Here is a 23,524-nt window from a genome sequence, read left to right on the forward strand (position 1 = left end):
AAATGTCTGGATAGTTCAATAGGTAAAATAAGTTTATTTAAATTCCATTTTTATTTAGTTGTAACGTGTAAGCAAAATAAATACAAGTTCTTGTAATGGCTTCTGTAAGTATACTTTACTATTGACTCAACATATTTTATGCAGTACCAAGCTGGCAAATAAACACCAAAAAGAACAAAACTGAAAAATGCCAGTGGTTTCATGCATAATAGACACCATTTTACAAATGAGGCTGTGAGCAATACACTTACAGTCTTTATATGGTATGAGCTGTAAACATCCTAAATCACATGCATTGTCAAAATACACTACTTGTCTTATTTCATCAGATGAATAATATGCATTTTGTTTAATACAATGCACTGCCCTCTCTGGCTCATTTTCTTTCTTGTCAAAAATTAGTGGATTACCCTATCTGAGGTATCGATAACACCATCAAACTGTGAAATACCAAAGCATGTGGTCAACAAGTTTATTCAGTCTTGTTCAAAACAGAATTTACTTTGATAAACTCACACAAATATCTCAATAACTGCTCTAAAACAGTAGTCTCTTCAATATACAATAAAAACAATACTATTTAAAAATGTAACGGTATCACTGTACAGTACAGGCACCACTAGGCAGAAAGTCCTGGACGTAGGTAGCCACAGCTTTAGTGAGGTAAGTCATGGTACCAAAACGGCCACTGGGTGCAGTATCATACAGGAGCCGACAAATGCCTGTAGAGTGATCCTTTTCTAAAATACTGTCCTCTGCACCGAGATCCTTCTGCAGGAGAGGGAAACAGGAGATTTATTTAATATATGATGATATATAGTTGAAAACACAAACCATAATATATACCATAAAAACTGTAGTTCAATACCCATACCTGGTCCTTAAAGAACATGTCATTGGCAATGTGAACAATCTTCTCTATGTGGATGATGCTGCCAATGCTTTGTATGTCCACCTCAGCCAGCATTGTAAGTACCAGGATCCCTTCCACCAGCAGCTGCCTATATTCAGGCTGAGGGACGCGGTTCAGTACCCTTTCTACATGTACTGCAAACTTAATCTCACCTGGGGTCATCTGCAGAGAGGGAAGAGATATTGCAGTGGAGAAGTTACAAAAAGCTATTGGAGGAACATGTGAAATAATTTTTAATTGGCCCAAACCTCTCTTGTAGTAGAAGATGGGAGCACAAAACCTTCTATTGAAAGGCCATGACACTATAGGGAGAAAGAAAATTTTTGCATAAAAATATTTTGCCATCTATTATTTTTAACTAGAGCATGCAAGACCATTTGTAACTTGAATGTACAAGGCTTCCAATATCATCTGCTTCCAGCTATTTTAGCTGTACAAAACAGCTAATTATTATGATGCTTGATGTTGCATATGATATTTGTTTTATTAAATAAAGCATTGCCGTAATTATAAAAACACTTGATTTGTAGCGCAAATAGTTTTCACATTTACTGCACTTGTATTATTCTCCTAGGTCTTGTACAATCACAGAAAATAGCTTACTTCCACGTTGAAAAAGTATTTTTACAATGTATTTCATGTTATTAACATAACACTGATTTAATTTATAAATTAATCTTCCAACCTTCTGTAGAATCTTCCAGACTTTTTGATAGAAGCCTACAGGAACTCTGTTCAGAGCACCATCAAGCCGCCTTCTGCGCAGCCACTGGCCCTGCCGACTGTCCTGGGACACACCAACACTCACCGAGCTGTCAAACGTATCAATTGAAGGCATCCGGTACCTCTGTAAGTCACATTTTAGCACAGGTCAACAAAACTTATTGGTTAGTGGTATGACATACTTCACTAGAATGTTCACCTTTACAACAACAACAACAACAACAACAACAACAACATCAAGAGAGAAATCAACATCCGGCCACTAATAAAAACAGCTGTTGACAAAATAAATAAATTACGAGTAGGACCACCCTTTCCCTTCAGTACTGTAATTCATCTATATAAATGTCAAACAAGCATTGAAGTGTGTATTTGTTAAGTGCAACATTATTCAGGAAACTGTTGCTTCAAGACCAAGTTAAAGTCTACTTCACAAAATAAGGCATGAGACTTAATTCTGGTGTTTACAGACACCAATTTTTACTTGGTTTAATACCATTGTTAGAATCATTAGCATTCATGAATATAGGAAGATGATGTTAACAAGTTGAGCATCTAGTTTATTAAAAATGACAGAGATAGGGATGACATCTTTTTGTAGGCAACCCAGATCTTGCCATCAAACTGGTTCCCTTGACAAAAAGACAACAGGATTTTTCATTGGCTTTTAGATAAGGTCAAGACATCAAGACAATCTTCACAAATGTAAACACCTCCTAAGAATTTTGAAGCATAAAAACAATTAGCAAAAGTAAAATGCTATAAACAAACTACAGCACAGTTGCATGACTTAAAGGGGTAGTTCACCCAAAAATGAAATGTAAGTCATTAATGACTCACCCTAATATAGTTCCACAACCGTAAGACCTCCGTTCTTCTTCTGAACACAGTTTAAGATATTGAATGTATGTACGGTATACTGTTCATGTCCAGAAAGGGAATAAAAAGATAATCAAAGTAGTCCTTATGTGACCTCGGTTGGTTAGTTAGAATCTCTTAAAGCATCGAAAATACATTAATAACAAAAAAATAACAAAAAATAACAAAAACTACGACTTTATTCAGCATTGTCTTCTCTTCCGTGTTTGTTTTCAATCCGCAAACAAAGATTTGAATGGTTATGAATCAGCATATTGATTCATGGAAAGGGACAGTATACCGTACATTAATTCAAGGGAGGAACAGAAAGCTCTCGGTCTAAATATAACATATCTTAAACTGTGTTCCGAAGATGAACGGAGGTCTTATGGGTGTGAAACGACATCAGGGTAAGTAATTATTGACAGAATTTTCATTTTTGGGTGAACTAACCCTTTAAATGTAAACATCTGGAAACTCTTTCAATCTTTATTCAAAATATACAAATCTGTAAATTATCTTTGGCTCATATCCCAAAAAAGCATTCAAAAACCCCACTGACTTTGGATGGAAACAGAAGCGCAAAAATACCAACTCTTTTCTCGATTATAGGACTCATTCCTACAACACATTAAATTATTAAAGATTTTTTTAAGGCACAGACTATTTGCACTTTTTGTAAATCTTACTTGCCTAATCTGTGGAAAGTTAATATGGCTTTGAAGATTTAAGCACTTACCCCTGACTCCATGTGCTCAGTGTCGAACGATTGACCTGATAATGTCTACAAAGGGAAAAGACAGACATGGGGATGCACAGTTTTACAAACTTCCAACAGGCGAAACACATTTGAGCTTCCTTCAACAATTATGTACGCATTACCCATGGAATTAAACACCATGCCATGCACTTTCAGACCCCATGAAACATGAGGTACAATTCTATTTAGTGCGATATCCGGATTTAAATTTAAGATGTACAGTGGATTTCTTCCCGTAACATGAAATTCACAGATCATTAACCCACCAAATTGAGTAGATGATGTCAGTTTTTATCTTGAGTTGTTTAAACTAAATTTGAGATTAGACCAAATTACATGAGTCATAGCTCATTAGACACATCACCTTATTTTGGATAGACCATGACAATCGGTGCTCTTCCAGCTGAAAACATTTTAAACACTATTAAACATACAGAGACATGACATATATGGGAGCTATAATGTTTACAGAGTTGAATTTTTATTATTTTTCAATCTTACAATTGTTTTTTTGTAAAATCTGGCCTATGTATATATTTTGGTTTTGGATGTGCAGTCACCTACCATCTTCATGTCACTCTTCAGTTTGCTGATGCCTGCACGCTCACTCTTAGTGGCACCAACATTGCCGACCTCATGGATGGAGATGACAGGGGTGGCGCCAGACTCAACAGAACGCACTGAACAGCCAACATGCACTCAATCAGACAGCCAAACCAACCAAAGAATTTCCACTAGCAATGCTAAATGTTTTTTTTTAATTTTCCAATTATTGCTCAAAACTACAGAAAACAGTAATCTTCATAGGGGTTGAACGACTTCAGATTTTTTAAAGACAACATTTATGTGAATAAAGTTGAGTCGAGGTTGACTAGTCACTGATGACATCATTAATGAACAAATAAGCCTGAACCTCAAACTGAGATTTAAGATCTGATGCCTTGTGCACAGCTATGGCATATGACCCTGCATATTCTCACATAATTCAACTCATTTGTAATCACATATAGATTAAGTAGCACAATAAAGATTACATTTACATGAATGCATTAGTGAGAGAGCAGCTGCATGTGAATTTATTCACCTGGTAGCGTCTCTCTATTAATAGTGAAGCTGTGGGTTTTATTTACTAAGAAATATATGCTGGAACTTTCAGAAAAAACAATAGATTTCTGCGTTACTGAATGTTTCTGTGTGCTCGCAATCTACATATGACGTGGTGGACTTCAAAGATTTCTTATCCTGTTGCGGCCTCTATAGGCCATGACTAGCAACTAGTTGACATCAAGCTTAAAGGGATAGTTCATCCAAAAATGAAAATGATCCCATAATTTAATCACCCTCAAGCCATCATAGGTGTATATGACATTCTTCTTTTAGACAAATAAAATCAGAGTTACATTAAAAAATGTCCTGGCACTTCCAAGCTTTATAATGGCAGTGAATGGTAGCCCAAAATTTGAAAAACAAAAATCTGCATGAAATCCATTATAAAAATAATCTGCACAGCTCCGGGGGGTTAATAAAGCAATTCTGAAGAATTTTTAAAGAAAAATATCCATATTTAACATAATATCTAAATTCTAGCCGACTGCCGGCGCATCCGTATTCAACTTACAGAAAAATCATAACTGTTGCGACGATGACGCCGGACGTAGTGTAAGCATTTTGAACTCTGAGAGTGCAACACTTTGTTCGTAAATTGAACATGGAAAGCAGTCCCCCAGATATTTTTATTTTTGTGTGAACTATCCCTTTAAAGTATCATGGCAGAGCATTTAAGTCGACTAGAGCAACCCTTGGTCACTCACCACTTCTCTGAACACCAAATTCTTTGCCGCTCAGAATGTGGTGGAGGAGATTCTTCAACTCAGAGGGACTGAGTTTCATTAGACTCTCAGTGGCCTCCTCACCTACAATATACAAACATTATTTAAAAAAAAGCCTTATAAACATCCTCAAATATCCATTATAAAACATAATGAATGATAAAGTCAGTACCTGAGCAGTTTAGAGATTGGGCCAACTCAGTTGCCATAACCTGAATGATGAGGCCAATCCTCAGCCGAAACATCTCACTGAACAAACTGGGCTGCGTTCTGATGATCATTGCCAGGTACACCATGATCTCCTAACACATATATAAAACAATTAAAATGTTTTAAATAAACAAATAAATAAATGTGTTTGTGTGCGTGCGAGCACTCAGAATTTGATAAGTTTATTAAAAATGTTGGCTAATTTGATCATGTTTTCCATAACGAATATGAATTTAGCACTATCATCTCAATTAATTATGCTCAAATAGTTCCTACACAATCAACAGGAAATGGAAAAAAGTTATCTGTGCTCTTGGTTAAAGAATTTACATACACTAGTGTTTTAAAGTTTTTCAATTCTTACTGACGACACATTTTTTTGAACAGTAGTGGAAAATCAACATATGTTTGCATGTAACCTGTGTGAGGATGGCGATAGTGATGTTGTTCTCGCTGGCTTGATCAATAAGCAAGGCCAGTTGGTCAGGAGGCAAAGGCCTGCAGAGAAACATCCAGATTACACACACATGCTAACAAAACAGTTCAGTTTTTTTGTGTCATCTGAGCTGGGGATAACGATGAAAACTCACGCAGTAATAGTCTTCTCTCTGGGCTCTGGCGGTAAACCAACTGTCAAGTGCTTCTGATGGGCCAGCAAATCTGAGCAGGCCTACAAACATGACCCGTACATAATGTACAATATAATCTCATCCTGTGAAGTAAGAGTGCCGATCTAACAGAAAGAGTTGTGAGAAATGCAAATAGCCAGTGTAAGAGTTCATTTTACCACAAGCTTGCATTTACCCAGTCCAGTTCCTCCACTTTCTTGCGAAGCATGCCTGAAATCATACGGATGAGATCCCAGCATCGTAGTTCTCCTGCCTTCTCATAGAGCTCCACCAGCAAACTCTTGACAGTGGTTCCCGACCCATGCAGCTGAGTATCCCAATCCATTCCCCTGAGAAAACACACAACACATTAGATTCACTGCAAAAAATAACAACTCTATAGAAGTGCCCACACTGATTTAACACTGATTCAAATGTGGCAAGGGACTTGCTTGTCTTTGAAAAGGATGTAGAGGATGTCTGCCTGATCATGAAGGCTCTCAGTGTCTTTAAGCACTTGGACTAGACCACTGTAGTCAATGCCGCCTTGAGTGTCCCGAGGCAGGTTACACTCAGAGGACAGGTGCACATCTGGACTCTACAGAGTTATATTAAACATATTAAAGTGTTTTCGGTCATCTCAATCTTGCACTATTAAAAGATCCTTTGTGTGTCTGCATATACACACATGACTGGTCCGTTGTCCAGGGAAATCTTTTAGATTAAGCGCAGGCTGAGGGGAGCGGAAGAGCTTATTGGGAAGATACATGTGCACATCTGAAAAATGGGTCAAGGAACAAAAAAGGACAAGGCAAAATTAATGGAAAGGTACATAGACCAATGGTGTACTCTTTGCATTGTTAGACAAATGCCTGACTGATCTGCCTCCAAATAATTTTTTTTGTATTTTCAGTATGCCTCAACTGTTGCTTTTTCTCCCAAAAATGGCAATTCTGTCATCTTTAAATTTAAATGGCAATATTTTGAGTTTTTTTGTCCAAAGAGTGGAAGCCAATGGTAACCAAAAAATTAGATTTTTTTTGCTGACATTTGGAATTACATGAGGGCGAGTAAACCATGATAAAGTTTATATTTTTTGATGAACTAGTCCTTTAAATATAAAAAAGGTATCTCAAACTACTAGACTGTTGAAGCACTTTATGTGGCTGCCAGGCCATGTGAAACTACACACTTTAAGCTTTTAATGCTCGTAATATAATGTCATTCTACTCTTAATATCCACTGTCCTGTGGCCTTTGCTATTTTTGGCAAAGGCCACAAAAAATACTGCAATGATTTTCTAGAGGCACAAAGACCCAACTATTTTTGAGATTCATTGTTGACTATTTGATCTATTAATTGGTTGTTTTGCTCCCTAAAAACTACCCTTCAATATGTAAGAGTTCAGTTTGAGTTGATATTAGTATAACTCACTGTGGATTTGGAGCTCCTTGGCTTTGTTCACAAGAGACACTATCTCACGTGTCTTAGTGGCTGCAGCCTTGAAGCGACTCAGTCCTTTTGCCTCTGACTCAACCCTGAGTCCCCGCTGAGGTGTCGTTGCAGTCAACAGCTTGTCCAGGTATTGTGCTAGATCATCTGTATCTATAGTAAGAAAGGGTTAGATTAGAAAGAACGAGATATGAGAGAAAGAGAGGTTGTTGGGTTGGAGGTGGCAACGAGCAGCAAGACTGAAAACAGCACAAAAAAAAGTGCAATTCACAAAAATGCGTCTGTGACATACAGCCTGCAGTCTAAGGGTAAATGCATTCCTTGGAGAATCATCCAAGCTTGATAACCCAGAGTATTCTTTTTAAAATGCTTTAATCCCTAATCAATTGTCCATTTCATTACTTGCAGCAACTTGAATAAAATTCACAAGAAAATTATATTAAAAAAACGCAAGAATCTTCAACAACATGATGCAGATTTCACACAAGTGCTTCAGTGCAAATGATCAACAACAAATCACACATCTTGCAATGATGGTAGAGAAAAAAGGCTAAGATGCCAAAGTAAACCAGAAAAGTTAAATGTCAGAGATGTTTAAATGTTTTGTCCAGCAAATTCTATATTATAAGTACGGTTTAGTTCATTTGATCTACTTAAAATCCTTTACACAATCTCTCCCTAAAAATCTGACTCAACATCAAAATAAATAAAATGTAGAACTTTTATGCATAAATGCAGCCTAGGCATAAAATCAATGTATGAAGGAAGAGTATAATTATTTAAAAATAAAAAACTAATGCATTAGACCAGTGGTTCTCAAACCTGTCCTGGGGACCCCTCACCACTGCACATTTTGCATGTCTCCCTCATCAGACACCCAATTCAAATCTTAGAGTCTCTACTAATGAGCTGATGATTTGAATCAGGTGTGTTTGATGAGGGAGACATGCAAAATGTGTACTGGTTGGGGGTCCCCAGGACAGGTTTGAGAACCACTGCATTAGACAACACACAAAAAATAAGAGTAATAAGAGAAATAAGAGAAAACACACAGAAATAAGAGTTTACCAATGGGAGCAACTTCCAATCACAACCCTACATTAAAAATTTCAACTCACATTACTAACATCAGAATCTGACCATTTTAGAAATCACTGTCAAACAAAGACAATTCTTTCCCCTTACCATCACTGAAGTTCAGGTCATGCAAAGCACCTCTAAGGTAGCTGTCCTCAACATCATCATCTTCATCCCAGCACCTATTGGAGATTGTCTTACCACTATCGAGGAAGCTCAGATGAGCACAACAAGATGTGGTCAGAAACTCAGATAACTTGCCAGTCTGGATCCTAGCAAAATTAAGAGCAGCAAGTGAGTGAGCTGAGTCTGTCCTTGAATATGTATTATTGATTGCACATTTATTTACATCCTCGTTATCTGACCTTGCCCCTCCAAAATATCCATCCTGTAGCTTCTTAAGTGTGGCCAGCACAGCAGGGTCCAAGTCTGTGTGGTCAGGGTCTATGAAGTAACAAATAAAAAAAATAGGAAAATAAGGAACACAAACATCAAATTTAAAGGGATTGTTCAACCAAAAATAACAATTCTGTCATCATTTACTCACCCTCATTTTGTTCTAAACCTGTATGAGTTTCCTTAGAAGATATTTGGAAGAATGTTTGTAACCAAGCAAATAGAACAAGCATAGTATTTTTTTCCCTAATATGGTAGTGAATGGTTGTTCTGTCTGCTTGGTTACAAACAATCTTCCAAATATCTTCTATTGTGTACAGCAGAAGAAAGAAACTCATACAGGTTTGGAACAACATGAGGGTGAGTAAATGATGACAATTTTCATTTTTGGGTAAACTATCTCCAAAACTATACTATCCTATACTAGTTTACACTCACTAAGCATAGTCTGGGAAACAGGAAAGGTGACGGTAGGCCGGCCAGTCATCCTCCAGCGAGAAGAAAGGTAAGATAGGTCAGTGCGCAACATTTCCACAATCATCTTGTTGTCCAGGGCCAGATAGAACTGCTGATGATCTATGAACTACAGCAATGAGGCAAACCCCGAGATATGAATTAATGTGAAATCATGTAAAAAGATGAAAAACATTTGGTCTTTATGGTATATTTTAAAATCTGTGAACTTCTTCCTGTGGGTCACTTATGCCTCACCAACTTATTTTTATTTCACTTCTTCTGGGTGACAAGCAGTGGCTTTCTAAGTCACCATAAGGCTCAAACATGCCTAGTTCAGCATATTAGGAAAAACCTGAGGTGTGAAGCTAAAGATGGTGTTGCGGATGATGTACAGCTTGGAGGTTCCCAACACGCCAATCCTACGGTAAGGTCTGCCGGTCAGCCCCAGTCTCTCATTACGCCCTTGGAGAAAGGCAAACACACACACATGCACCCTAATTACATTAAATAAACATTTATGTCTACTAAAATATAGTCGACTGTCAAAAACAATGCCTTGTTTTGTATTTCTTCAAACTAGCATCAAGTGAGGCGTTATGGCGTACCACTTCCTACCTAGTCTGGCATAAATGTGGCTGAGAACTCGAGATGGCTGCACTCTGATGGGGTGGATGTCTGCCACTGTCTCCACATCAATCCCATTCCTCTGCAGGAGTGCCTTAATATCTTCATTCTCAGCAAGGATGGACACTTATCACAACAAAATGCAAACATCAGGGTGAATTTCAACCATGCAATGCATCACATGTGCCAATAAGAATCAAGTGCACCTGGTAAAAATGTTAAAGATACCTTGTACAACAACATCCGGTTTAGGGATGGTAGAGAACCTACGGTTTAAAGGGTCTATCTCTCCAGGAGCCAAAAAACCCTGAAACGGAAAGGAGAATTTAGAGTTGTTTGTCATACTTCCCAAAATATAACTTGTTACTAAAGGTCGCGCTAACTGAAGATTTTACGTCACTGACTGATTTTTTTTTAGAAGTGATTGGAAATTTCTGAAGACTGTCCGTGTCCATCATTTTGACAGATTACGCTGAGGGAGATTACACTATTGTAAATTATAACTGTAATTCCCACCCCTGTCCAGTTGGTGGCCACTTGTGCAGAAAGGGTGCATGCTGCGGGATTTTCTCCCAGACAAGAGTGTTTGCAGAATCGGAAAATTCCACATTCAGTGAGCCCTGCAAAATTCTGATCCTTCACTTCCCTGAGAGAAATGTACTGACTACAAAACTTTCCTTGAAGTGGAGCTGGTAATTCCAGTCTCCAGTGTGGCAGCCGAGCATGCGTTCAGCCTACAGAACAAAATAAAAACTGCCAAGAGAGGTAGTCTGTCCGAGGGAATGATATAAAATCTTCAGACTTTCAGTCTACCAGCATTTGATTGTGCACAGGCGAGCAGCCCATTTAAGTCTATGCAAACCAAGACAGATACAGACGTTAGTTCAGATAATTTATTATGTGTTTTGTTTACATTCTAATTGTATTAATATTGTATTGTAATATTGTTCATTAATATTGTTGTTGTTCAAAAAAAAAACATTCATCTGCATTGTGTGGTGTGGTGTTGAACACGAAGAGGGATCTGTTCTCTTCATAAATAAATTAATGTATAATCTCAATCTGTAAATTCATGATTCATTTTTTTTAAATGTGAATGGAAAAAAGCTATTAAATGTCTTCTAATCATTAAAATATTACAATTAAAATGACAGATAATACTATATCAATTTTTTCAATCAAAACGACGGAAAATGAGAAAGTCTAACTGCTTGGTGCAAGTATAACACATCACCTATTATAACCTCTCACCTCGGCCAAAAGGTTGCCCAGTACATAAAGGGACTGGCCCCACTTCAGAGGGCACTTTCCAAGTGGGATCCTCTCCACCGTGTGAGGATTAACATACTCTTCATCCACCTGAAATAATGGGAAAAAATTAAAGTATGAAAAACACATTTCATCTGAATTTTCACATGAATTCACGAATCACAATTCACATGAATCCAGTGATATTTCACAGATATTACGTTTTTTAAATTATTAATTGAATTGTGCCTTACCTTATCAGGAGGAACACTATAGAGCTCAGGCAGCAGCCTTATCCCATCTTTCTGTTTGATCATAATACCTTCCAGAGCTTCTCGATACTCCTGAACCTGAGAGGATAGAAATGTGGAAAAACAGCCTGCTTGCATCTGGAACACAAACTTGAGTATATCCTGTTTGACTTATTTTTAACCTCCAGAAAACCTCTCAAGCTTTGCCTTTGCTCCATTCGTTACAGTAGCTAGAAGACACATGACAGCTGGACAGAATCATAGCCTGAAATAAATAAATAACCCATTCCAGCCAATACTAGCATAACTAAGTAACTAAATGTAATTTATCCTTACTGCAACAGTATCCACACTATCTTTGCAACCACATTAGCATGTGTACTAGACCTCAACCCAGAGTCTTAGTATTTTTGTGATATCAGTATCTTTACAAATAAAAACATATGCAAAATATATCATGTAATAGGTAACATCTTAGAGTGTACTAGAAGAGAATAGACAAACAACTTAGTAGCTCTCAATGTTTTTTGTGCTAATAATATTTTAGCTCTTTTTTTTTAGCTAACCCTGTTAGAAATACCCTTAAATGCTCATCATTTTCATTCATATTTCTAGAATGAGACTAATAAAAAAAATCCTAATTCATAAAAATCATAATTTTACCTGCTCTGGACTGTTGGTAAAAATACCATCCAAGATTAGGTAGGTCCAAAAAAGCGGCCACTCGCATTCAATGTTTTCAAAAAGCTTTAGCTCAGCAGATTCATAGTACAGCCTGTTAGGGTCCTATAGGGAAAAAAAGGTTATGCATTTAAAAGGTATAATCAAGGGTATTTTCCCTTCATTTCTGACAAAACTACAAAGACAATTTTGCCAATGTTTTCATTGACCAACTTAATTTTATTTTGTGTGTATATATATATGTGTGTGTGTGTGTGTGTGTGTGTGTGTGTGTGTGTGTGTGTGTGTGTGTGTGTGTGTGTGTGTGTGTGTGTGTGTGTGTGTGTGTGTGACCAAGTAATGAATTATTGTTGTTTTCACATTTTAAAAAAATATATATATTCAGCTTTTTTCTATGATACAACAATTGTTTGATTTACATGAATGAAACAGCCAGCCTATATACTACGACCATACTGTACCGCTCAGATGTTTTATAATGTTACACATCAGATGTTTTTCAAAAACATTTTTTATGGCTGCAACCCACTCCAAAAAAGTTGGGACAGAGGCTTACTTACCACTGAGTGTGTCAGATTACTGTTCCTTTTAATTACATTTTTAATAATTTGGGAATTGACGATATTATTTGCTGCAGCTTTGCATGTGGACTCACTTGATAAAAGGCAGCTACTCAAGAGTCTGTGGTTTTCATTGTCTGATTCTCCTTTGCATGATGTGTCATACATATATTTTCAATAAGAGACAGATCTGCATGAGTACAGTGTCTATAAAACCACTCTGTTGTCTGCAATGTGCAGAATGAGGCCTGGCATTGTCTAACCATGGACTTCCCAGGAAAGATACCACCCTGATGGCAGTATTATGTCTCTGTACAATTTCAATATACACCTCCACCTCAATGGTACCTTCACACATATGCAAGTCACCCATGCCATGACACATGTTTGCTTTTGCACCTGTCGCTGATGAAAGTCTGGATGGTCCCTTTCATTTTTGAGATTCAGAACTCAACATCATTTTCTCCCCATCATCTCATCTGCCCAGAGCACACATTACCACTTTCTTTTGGAGCATCGGAGAAGAGCCCGGTTCCAGAGAACGTCTCTGCAAAGAAATTGATGTTGGGTTCCTCTTTGCAGCGATTCATTCCTTGAACCAGCGGCTGACAGCATTAATTGAACAGTTTTCCAAAGTACTCCTGCCTCGTGTGGCTATATTTAACAAAGTAGCATGATGGTTTCTCATGCAATGCCATCTGAGGGCTCAATTTGTCACACACATTCAACAAGTTTCCTGCCTTGCCCTACATAGACTAAGATTTCTCTGGATTCCCTCAATCTTGCATTTACCATATTATGTATGGTAGCTGGAAAAAGACCAAAAATTTAATCTTGCATTGAGAAATGTGATTTTTACATTTTTTGACAATTCTCTCATGAAATATGGGACAAAGTAGTGAGCCATAACCCATCTTTGCTTGCAAAGACTGAGCCTTTGGTGAATGCTCCTTTTATGTTATTACAATACACTCACAAATTAACAATTCACCTGCTAACTGTGGACTAATTGAAAACACTTTAACTTGAATATTCTGTAATATTTTCACTTTTATGTCCCAGGTTTTATGGAGTGTGTTGCAGTCATCAAACTGTACGTAAGAAATGTATTTCAATGAATCAAAAAATCTCCCTGATATGTCACTAGACATTAAGAAATCACATTCATTTCAATATATCATCAATCACGTTTATTTCAGTCCCTTTTTTAATATATCACTGACAACAGTAGTCCGGCCAGGATATTGTCATTTAAAAGTTCTTGTTGTAGCCCTCAACTGATGTTGATGTTGACATGTTGTGTTTTGGCCTGAAGCGCCACCCTCCACTCATCTACCACAATCTTACATACACTTCCTTTAACTAATTACAGATTTTTATTTTTATTTTTTACAAAATGTCCCAACTTTTCTGGAAATGGGGTTGTATGAACAGAAAACCTTCCAATAAGATGTAATCCGTGACTTGTCTGTGCTGGAGATACTGACCTCTTTAGGGGTTTTGTGGCCATCTCTAAGGAAACGACAGCAGCCATATCTTCCCTACAGACATAAGAAATGCAAGTAAAAGAAATAAATCACCCTAGTGTGAGAGAAAAACAGTTGTTAAACAAGTTCCTCATGTCGGAGATCAAGTTCTGACCTGGAGCTTGGAGATGATTTCCTCCTTAGTGATATTGACTAACTCCATGTCTTCCACAGCAAAGGCTGGATATGAAATGATGGACAGGAGCCCAGCATCCACCTCTTTAGATGTTGAAGCTCTGGGTAACAAGGAGCTCAGAATGGACTGAGAGGAATATGGGGTAATAGGGAGAATCTTTTTTTAATCAAGCATGCGGATGCTGAAAAATGCATTGGAAAATCCAAAGCACTACAATATCTATAGCCTCACCTGACAGTGCTGGATATCATCTGCTAAGGCATGAACCACCGAGTCAGGTCCCCCTTTGGCCCCAAATAAATTCAAGTCATCTAGGGCTTCAAGTGCTGCCTGCAGTAACAAAGGGTCCATTCAGGGGATGTTACTGTATTTTGTCCCAGCAAGAATCTCAACTCAGTAGTCAAAACAAAGCCTATATTTATTCACTGGGCATTGAAATTCAGACCACATATTAGGCATAGCCTTCTCTGCCATATATTACCTTCACTCTTATATTTAGTGGTAAGATCATTAAGGTTTCCACAGTTTAATTTTTACAATTTTCCGAATTTTTCGAATTGAAATGGATACATTTGTATTAAAATGAGGTGAAAGGCTAGTTCCCTGCCCTTAAAATGGTACTTTATTTTCTCTGACAGGGAACAACAAGAACCATTCTTCTCTGAGCAAAGTGTCGCAAGAGGAACAAACTGACACAAGCTTGCAGGGAAAGTTGGGAAGGAACATCAATACCAGAGAGGCCATGTTGAGGTTACATTGGTTCACGTTCATCAGAGACGTTAATAGGCAGTGTTCATGAGTACACAGTGTGAATCCCCTCCCCATGCCAGGCTGAGAGTTCTCAGCTGTTTAGAGAAGGACTGAGTGCATTTTGTGGAAGCAAATACGAGAGAGAGAGAGAGAGAGAGAGAGAGAGAGAGAGAGAGAGAGAGAGAGAGAGAGAGAAAGAGAAGGACAGTTTTTTGTTTATCTGGTTTCACCATACTCACTTTAGCCATCCCGATTGAGCTGGCATTGAGCTCAGGGATCCCCTGATTAGTTTTGTCTCCTCTCTCCCACATACCATAGTCCTGAAAAGTCATGGGAGAAAATGTAATTTACAGACATACAATGCCTCACAGCTGAAATATATACATATAAGGCCTGTATGATCAATACTGAGAGACTTACAGCCACTTTGTATGCAGCTTCAATGTAAAACAGCAGATTTTGGACCACATCCACCTCGTCCTGAGTGTAAACTATGTGCAGCCCTAAAAGTACACAAGACACAGTAAATGATATGTGGGAGAAGTTCTACTAATGCTGGGCTAAAGTAAACTGACAGCAGCCCATCAGATTCTTGGACTGCTCTCCTCACACTAGGGCTGCACAATATAACATTTTATCATCAATATCATGATGTGCACATCCAACCTTGATAGTCACACATTGCAGAATGTGTGATATAAAGTATAGGGATCGCAGTTGATCTGTGATCCGTACAGGCCACCCAAGTTCAGAACGTATGCGGATTAACTGCAGTTTAACCATCATAGAGTGAAAGTTTATCATTTGCAGGTGTTTCTAAGTGCTGTTAGTTTAAACATCAAGCACAAGAAGACTGGAACGTGTACCTTGTACCTCATACAACACTAGTTAGACATGTACTAAAGTCTAGGGACAGCAAAAATCATAATTGTTTATTTCCCTTTAATTTTGATTAATAGAACTGAAGAGATAGGTCACTCAAAAATTAAAATTATGTTTTCAATTGCCCCTCAATATGAACTACTTACAATGCTTCAATAAACTTTTTGAAGTGTGGAAGGAGAGAAATCTCGTACATTTCAGTAAAATATTTCAATGCATACTTAGATGATTAATTAAAGTGTTTAGTGTGTTTGGAACGAAATTAAGGTGAGTAAACAATGAAAGAATTGTAATATATAGTTTGAATTGTACTTATAACTATCCTTTTAACATCTAAATATTTTGTCTATGTAACAGTGTCATGTTATTGTTTCAAACATCCACGCTCAACCACTCAACCAATTATTTAATTTAATAACTGTGCAGCCATACTATAGCCTTAGCTGTAAAACATGGTCAAAAGGGAGGTTCTATTGGCTTGTGCATTTTAGTGGAAGAACTTATGTCACATTATGCGAGCTCTAAAGAATAACCTGGTGTACCTGAGGCAGTCATCTGAGCCAGGAAGAGAAGGTAGAGGGAGGTAGCATCGAGCTGGAGATGCCCCCATTCCCGGTCACCCACCACAGTAGCACAGGTCTGAATGTTATACTTGGCATGGAGACTGTCCATGGTGCTCTTACTGTATTTGAACTTCTCCACTTTGTCCAACTGTGCGAAGAGGACGAGAGAACACTTCAGACAAGTTCTGCAATGCACAATTAATCTTAACCCTAAAGTGGGGGCTTTAAAGATTGATAGATTGCATACTTATGTATGTGCATGCGCGCCGCTAGCAGCTGTGAACATAAAGCCCACAGAACTGTTGACTGCAGTTTATTTTGATAATGATCAGGCTGTGATGTCAAATAGACTCTACTGGCAGTGCTAGAACTGAAATATTATGCACGTGTGAGGCGCCGGCAAGATCACTTGAATGTTTTATCTCAGCAATGGAAATAATTTAATACACTGTTATTCATACTCAAACAGAAGAGTACATCATTCAAAACAATAAAGTGTATATTTTTTATTTGTGTACATTAAAAATGACTACAAAATGTCATGCCTGTGAAAAATAAAAAAAACAACAGGATTCGTTGTCTCTGTCTCCTTGAAGATCTTTCTGGCTCACATGCACAAAAATAGCAAAAACACAGTGAAAACTTGACGCACAGACTTACATGAGACTGAAAATACTGACTGAAAATTGACTGAAGTATATCTATCAAAAGAAACCTTTAAGTGCCAAGTTTTTTGTAGATTATTTGACATTAAATGCATTATATAGGCTATCACATTTACAACAGCCAAAATTACATTATTTCAATTTTTAGTGGTAAAAATAAATTCTAATTATTCGGGGGGGACTTGACCACCTTAATGTCTACGGCGTTTATAGCCCTGACAGAATGTCTAAAAGGGAACATTACAACAAATGAACTGTTTTCTATTATATAATATATGGTATATATGTATGTATAATATATTCCAGTGATTGCTGAATTTTCAGCAGCCCTTACTAGTCTTGAGTGTTAATAGTGGATAAAAGTGTCTGCCAAACACATAAATGTAATAGTTGTTGGTACCTGTCGCATGATGCATTGAAGAAGTGCCCTCATTAACTTTACCACACTCTGAAAGAAGAAAAACAGAGATCAGGACACACAGACTCTAAAAACAACACTTGGAACAAGATCAACGGTGACCTTTCGGCGCTTCGTTTAATGGCAAAGGCAAGAGTAACATGACACTTCTGAGCCCACTGCTAATGTACACATGGGGCATGAAAAGACAACTGACCTTTCTTTAAAAAAAAACCTGCAGAGATGTTAAATAGTACACTCTGCTGGTGAATATTTTGGGTATGGATTCTAATTTAATATCATTTGAATGAAGATAATTTAAAATTTGTAACAGTTGCTCAAATGACCACAGATTTTCCATCCATTCAAGCATACTGAGTTTGTTGTTTTTGTTAACCACTCTGGGTTCTCTGACATATCTGAACAAATGTTGTTACTAAACATAGATCTTAAAAAAGTTGTACTGGATTAATACAAAATGAATGAATAAATAATAACAAACAAACATATCCCGTCCCAATTTGTACCTGCTCAAGTTCATAGGCTTTAGCCTTGTCTTCATCACGGTCTGCATTTTTCCTGTAAGCCAAACTAAGAGCCCAGACAGACAGGATGCTGTAGACATTGTCCCTCACCCAGGCATCAGGCTGGTCTTTGCTTGCTGGTAACAGACCTGTCACTGGGTCCTACAAGTTACCAATACAGCTAGTTAAAATGCTACATGACAAATTTGATAACATTGCAATTGCACTCTATCTATCTAATCAATATGCAATAATTACCACATATATAATAAATACATCGCCTATGTAAAACTATATAGGCCTATTTTGTAATCTACGGTACTGTTCAAAGTTTGGGATCAGTAAGAAAAAATTAAGTAAAATGTAAGCCATGTATAATGTATTCTATTTATTTCTATTTCAAATAAATGCTGTTTTAGATTTTTATTCATCAAATAGTCCTGAAAAAAAGTATCAGTTTCCACAAAAAAATTAAGCAGCACAACTGATTTTTAAAAATTCACAGTAATACATTATTTTTTAAAATATATTAAAATAGAAAAAAGTTACGCAAAATGTTAATAATATTTCACATTATAAATATTTTTACCGTATTTTATTTTATTTATTTTAAACCTTGGTAAGCATAATGAACTTCTTTAAAAACAATACCAATCTTACTGACCCCACATTTTTGAACATTGTATATACACATTTTTGTATATACAATCATTTTTGCCCTCTGGAATTTATATTCATGGGTATTTTTCCTTTTAGGACGATATTATTTGTAAACATAGAAAATACACGTGTTATTTCTTTCAAATATTTAATCAGAATTTGAATTAAATAGTAAATAAATACTCTAGCAAAGATAAATAAATTAGTAATTAGCATGTATAATTCGATTTTGTCCCTTTCGGTGATTTTTGCATGTAGATTTTATTATTTATTTATACAAGTTTGCTTTTTTTAACACAACTGCAGTGCTTTTCTATAATACATAATGGATGCAGATCCATACAGATCCAAGAACTATATAGCAGATCGAAAATGTCTAATAGTCAACAGTTGTGAGATGTGTAGAAATGAAACACTCACTTGGTGACGCAGAATAGTCTGATGAACTATCCGCGCGTAGTTGTCAAGTTTAACTCCAGAATTGCTGCGACTCCTCATTTTAGTGCCTAGCAAGTTTGTGAAAAACCTATGCTTCAAGAACCGCTAACATCCTCCTGCAATAATAAACCAATATGGACATTAAGAAGAGGAGGCATGGTGCTTAGAGACGCTCGCGCTGCATGACCAAACTACAAAACGTAACGACAAAACTTGCGTAGATTCAATAAACATAAACAAACCTGATCACGTACGGGTAAAATCCGGAAGGAAAGTACATTACTCGTGCACACTCGCGAGTTGCACTCAGTGTTGGGAGGGTCTTCCGACTTTTCAAAATAACACCAGTGAGCAGTCAGCTTATATAATGTATACATTTATAGCTACACATTTTAAAACTTGACAGCCCATGAGCAAGTATAGAAAAGCTTCGAAAAAATGTCACGTCATCTCTTTATGACTTCATAAAATTTCAACAACAAAAAATCATTTTTAGAGAGATTTCGTAAAATATTAAATAATAGGCCTAAACAAACGAAAACTATTTTTTTGTTATAAGCCTACAGTAGGAACGAACAAAAATTGATGAATAGTATAGCCTTAAAGTATAGACCTAAACAAACAAAAATTGGCAAAAAATAAACCTACATATTGCAATTTAAAACTGACCTGGTCAGTATTGTGTGGCCTAAATTGCATAAACACTTAGACAATGCTCTGTTATTTCCTTTTGCACAAATTACCAAAGGCACATGGTGATTTTATACAGAACTGTCTCGCTCGTGTCCACTAAGTGGCAGTATAGTCCCACCCTCTCAAGTTAAGTCAATCACCATAAAATGTACTTGAAGGAATAGTTTGTTTCCTCACATCTCATCTCTTGTCCTCTGAATTTCAAGAAAAATTATCTGTGTGTGTTGGGGCACACATAATAATTTGTAATTTGTGGCCACATAATTTCCCCATTGTTTATCATATATCCCAGCTAGTGTTGTTACTATTTGTAGGCTGTATATATTCATACTTAACATCTACCTTATTACTGAAAAGTTATATCTGTTGGGACTTATAAGATAGTTGCCCTGAGTGTATGGATCATATATATTGTTTAGCACTTAAAGCCCTCTGACAGCCAGGAGGAATGACAAAGATCACTAAAGTAATGTACTTATCAATGTAATTTCCAGAGGTCGTTGTCACTCAGAATGTGTGTGGTGTGTGTGTGTGTCAAGGTGCTGCTTATCATTCTCACAGCTCTACCACCATAGCCTACTACCACCATGTGACTTCTGATATTCTCCTGATATATCTGTCTGGCAGCAAAATTGTCCATAATAAAATGTTGTCAAAATTGTCATTTGAAAATGAGCAACACTGATTTATATGTCTCGAATAGTCTCCAATCTGCACTGCACATGCTTGGCTAACCTTTTTAAAGTCTTTGTCTGCCATATCAGCCAAATGGCTGCTGTGTGCTACATGGGTCCCTGTTCTCAGTTCAGAAACCCTGATCACACCACTGAGGCTTGCATGACAAATATGTACCAATAAATATGTCTAGCTATTCAGGCCAATTCACAAAATTAAATGCACATTGCACATTACATGTTTTTACTGGAAATGCTACTGAGAATTAAGATGTCAAACTGCAGTGATCTGATCTGTGCAACTGTGAAGGCAATAAATGGATTTTGAGGCACATAATTTTCTCGGAACACATTTTTATTTACGAAACCCAAAGTTCACTCATATGAGACATGCACATATAGAGTTACAGTACAGTAAATATAACAAAGTTTATATAGTTATATAGTCAGATACATAAAAATGGAGCTTTAGATGAACTGTTGGGTCATAAAAAATAAAAAGAGAAAAAAATAAATAAGTAATCCAGTATTGAAATTGTGCTTGGAAATCATGAGATGAGGTGGAGACATTTGTGACAACATAAATAGTGACAGGTAAATGAGTCTTAAATTAAATATTACAAACGTTAGCACAGATTAAGGCACAGGATGGAGGCAAATGGTTCATAACATCCAGACACAATCAATAATGGCAACCTTTGCACTTTTCTCTGTCCCTTTTTCTCTAGACTAACTTTGGTTCAACGACTTTTCGGTTGAGCTAAGGCACTCCACGGGTTACGTTTGCCTTCACTTGCATATATAGCTTTCAAGTAACATGATCTAATACTACAGACCAGTTTCCATGTTTAGACTGAGCTTAGTCCTGAGATGAGCTTTATTGGCGAGGGCCATACTCTACTCCAAGTATACATCCAGGACACGGATTGGACTTAATCTGGTTCAGGGAAACTGGCCCAAAATGACATTCTTCATATTATATCAGTCCATCAAAAATTTAATTTGAATACCACTAATAATGCTTCTAGTATATATAGCAATACATATGTGCATGTAGGTTATGAGGTTTAGGTTGACTTTTCTTTGCACTCTGAAAAAACGTTATGTAAATTATGATAAGCCCAATCATCAGAACATTACCTATTGCCTCCTTTGTGTCTTTAGAGGAGTCAGTCCTAGCCTTGACTATATGTGTCTAACTGATGATTAACTGCATTGCACATTCGGTTGTCCCTGTTGCTCACATAATCAAGCTCTTGTCATGCGTGATGGTGTAAAAATGTCAGATCAGAGAGCAAAGGCGGAGTCTTCATTTTAGGAGTTAATTGGTTGGCTGTAGGAACAGTGGCCTCTCCTGGGGATAAAACACACAGATTATGAATCAGTGAATTAGTTCTCACATTTCTTATTTAAAAGTCTCAAAGTACTGCCATCAAAAACTTGAAATGTCTGAAGTCGTTATGAAATGGAAGTTCCCTGTTGAAAAAAACAGCATATGCTGCTTATGTTTTGAAGCATGGCAGCTGGTTTGAGCTGGTTTAAGCAGGTCAAGTGTACTTGAAGGAAACTAGCTCCATGCTCAGGACCTACATAAACCAGCTGCCATGCTTCAAAACATACCTTACAAGCATTGTTTTGTTTTTCCAACAGAGCTGTCTTTTCTTCCCTATTGTGATGTAAATCCAAGTGAAACTGCTTTTTGAACTGGAAAAATTGGAATTGTTTGGATGGTTTTGGTTTGCAGTGCTCTCATGTGAGTGACAGGTTGTCCTGCCCTCATGCCAGTAAACACGTCATCAGAGAAGAAATTTTGGTGCAAGTAGGAAGGGGAAGTTATTTTGTTTAAAAATTATGAGGCCACGTATATTCAAATAAAAAAGTCCACGGATAGATAATTTACACCACAATATTCCATAAAAAAATACAATTGTCAATTTGAATGTAAGGTTAATTTAAGTGATTACTGCATTTACCTGCATATCCCTGTCGAGCACTCATAATTGTTCTGGCAGTAGGCACCGTGAGGTTTAGTACCCATGATCCTCCATAATGGTGTCATACGAGCTGTTCTCTTCAGTGACCTTTGAACTTCCTGCACAGAAGAGGGTGTGTCCGACTGTGGCAGAGGACTGCAGCTCACCTGAAACACAATGTGTCAGTAGAGGGTTACCCTTTTTTTTTAAGGTGTCATTGTTAAAGTGTAATTATATATTCCTGTATGGATTAATAATAATTAACTACATGTATTACTATAGGTTTATAGTAGGATTAGGGTTTGGTTGAGGGTTAGTTGCATGTAATTATGCATTATTTACTGTTATTCCTATGGTAAGTAGTCTACATGTAACATATCTAACCAGAAAACTGTAAAATAGTGCACATTTAATATCAAATAGATCAAATTGTACAATCCTTTCTGCATGGTTTATGAAGCCTATTTATGTAGTTATATTTCATGAATTTGACTATTAGTTTGATAATGCCATTTTAATTTAACAGTAAAACCTAAATGAATATACATAAGTGAAGCTAAAACAAACCAGCACTGTAGCTCCTTTAAAATGATTTCACTTTTTTAGCAATGATATTAAAAATGAGACAATAATATAAAAGCATATAAACTGTTATTTTACTATTATTTTTTTTTTAAAGGGATTCCACTTAAATAAAAATTGAACACACTAACATAAATATCATTAAACTGAGATGGTGTGTCAATAATTTAGAGAGCCATGAATCGTTTTATTATGTAAATATTAAAAATGAGGGGGGGAAATGAATCATAATTACCTGCTGGACAATCACCAAAAACACCAGGCACCAGGCAAGAGCCCCTCTGAGACTGTGATCCTGCATGTTGAGTGAATAGTTTCAGTTGCTGTAACAGTGAAACTGACGACAGAGGCGATGTCTTATATACCCTCCGGTCAGCATAAGAGAGACCGATTGCCTCTCCCTCATTCCTCTCAC

General features: G+C 36.9%; 2 protein-coding genes across 5 annotated transcripts; both read right to left on the minus strand.

The window, feature by feature from the left end:
• Window positions 1-7: 7 nt before the first annotated feature.
• Window positions 8-19,557, minus strand: phka1a (phosphorylase kinase, alpha 1a (muscle)). 3 transcript variants are annotated; one of them, XM_067437386.1, is made up of 34 exons: window positions 19,430-19,557; window positions 19,170-19,303; window positions 18,093-18,251; window positions 17,569-17,616; window positions 16,483-16,651; window positions 15,479-15,561; window positions 15,298-15,378; window positions 14,540-14,638; window positions 14,288-14,434; window positions 14,134-14,187; window positions 12,069-12,191; window positions 11,409-11,504; window positions 11,158-11,265; window positions 10,135-10,213; window positions 9,898-10,032; window positions 9,635-9,744; window positions 9,265-9,409; window positions 8,796-8,874; window positions 8,539-8,702; window positions 7,336-7,506; window positions 6,590-6,678; window positions 6,354-6,499; window positions 6,098-6,251; window positions 5,884-5,963; window positions 5,713-5,791; window positions 5,256-5,385; window positions 5,066-5,167; window positions 3,819-3,934; window positions 3,619-3,657; window positions 3,234-3,278; window positions 1,599-1,760; window positions 1,162-1,215; window positions 875-1,075; window positions 8-771 (listed from the first exon to the last, which is right to left on the minus strand). In XM_067437386.1, exons 2-34 carry the CDS (start codon window positions 19,245-19,247, stop codon window positions 598-600), a joined length of 3,699 nt encoding a protein of 1,232 aa, XP_067293487.1. In that variant the 5' UTR covers window positions 19,248-19,303; window positions 19,430-19,557; the 3' UTR covers window positions 8-597. The 3 variants fall into 3 exon arrangements, with proteins under 3 accessions (XP_067293487.1, XP_067293488.1, XP_067293489.1); XM_067437387.1 differs by having other exon boundaries at window positions 19,442-19,504; XM_067437388.1 differs by lacking the exon at window positions 3,619-3,657.
• A 1,344-nt stretch (window positions 19,558-20,901) lies between these two features.
• leap2 (liver-expressed antimicrobial peptide 2) lies at window positions 20,902-23,524 on the minus strand. 2 transcript variants are annotated; one of them, XM_067449636.1, is made up of 3 exons: window positions 23,345-23,524; window positions 22,589-22,694; window positions 20,902-21,908 (listed from the first exon to the last, which is right to left on the minus strand). In XM_067449636.1, the coding sequence occupies exons 1-3, from the start codon at window positions 23,408-23,410 to the stop codon at window positions 21,814-21,816; spliced, it is 267 nt and encodes an 88-aa protein (XP_067305737.1). In that variant the 5' UTR covers window positions 23,411-23,524; the 3' UTR covers window positions 20,902-21,813. The 2 variants fall into 2 exon arrangements, with proteins under 2 accessions (XP_067305737.1, XP_067305733.1); XM_067449632.1 differs by having other exon boundaries at window positions 22,528-22,694.

Source organism: Pseudorasbora parva, chromosome 1, assembly GCF_024679245.1.
Source record: "Pseudorasbora parva isolate DD20220531a chromosome 1, ASM2467924v1, whole genome shotgun sequence".
Taxonomy (NCBI): domain Eukaryota; kingdom Metazoa; phylum Chordata; class Actinopteri; order Cypriniformes; family Gobionidae; genus Pseudorasbora; species Pseudorasbora parva.

Coding starts and splice junctions, on each gene's coding strand:
- phka1a (XM_067437386.1), bottom strand. CDS start 19,247: ATGAGGAGTCGCAGCAATTCTGGAGTTAAACTTGACAACTACGCGCGG. Junction 14,435..14,539: donor ATGATATCCAGCACTGTCAG/GTGAGGCTATAG, acceptor TATTCCTCTCAG/TCCATTCTGAGCTCCTTGTT. Junction 5,386..5,712: donor CTATCGCCATCCTCACACAG/GTTACATGCAAA, acceptor TATATGTGTTAG/GAGATCATGGTGTACCTGGC.
- leap2 (XM_067449632.1), bottom strand. CDS start 23,410: ATGCAGGATCACAGTCTCAGAGGGGCTCTTGCCTGGTGCCTGGTGTTT. Junction 22,695..23,344: donor TTTTGGTGATTGTCCAGCAG/GTAATTATGATT, acceptor ATTGTGTTTCAG/GTGAGCTGCAGTCCTCTGCC. Junction 21,909..22,527: donor TGCTCGACAGGGATATGCAG/GTAAATGCAGTA, acceptor TTTTATCCCCAG/GAGAGGCCACTGTTCCTACA.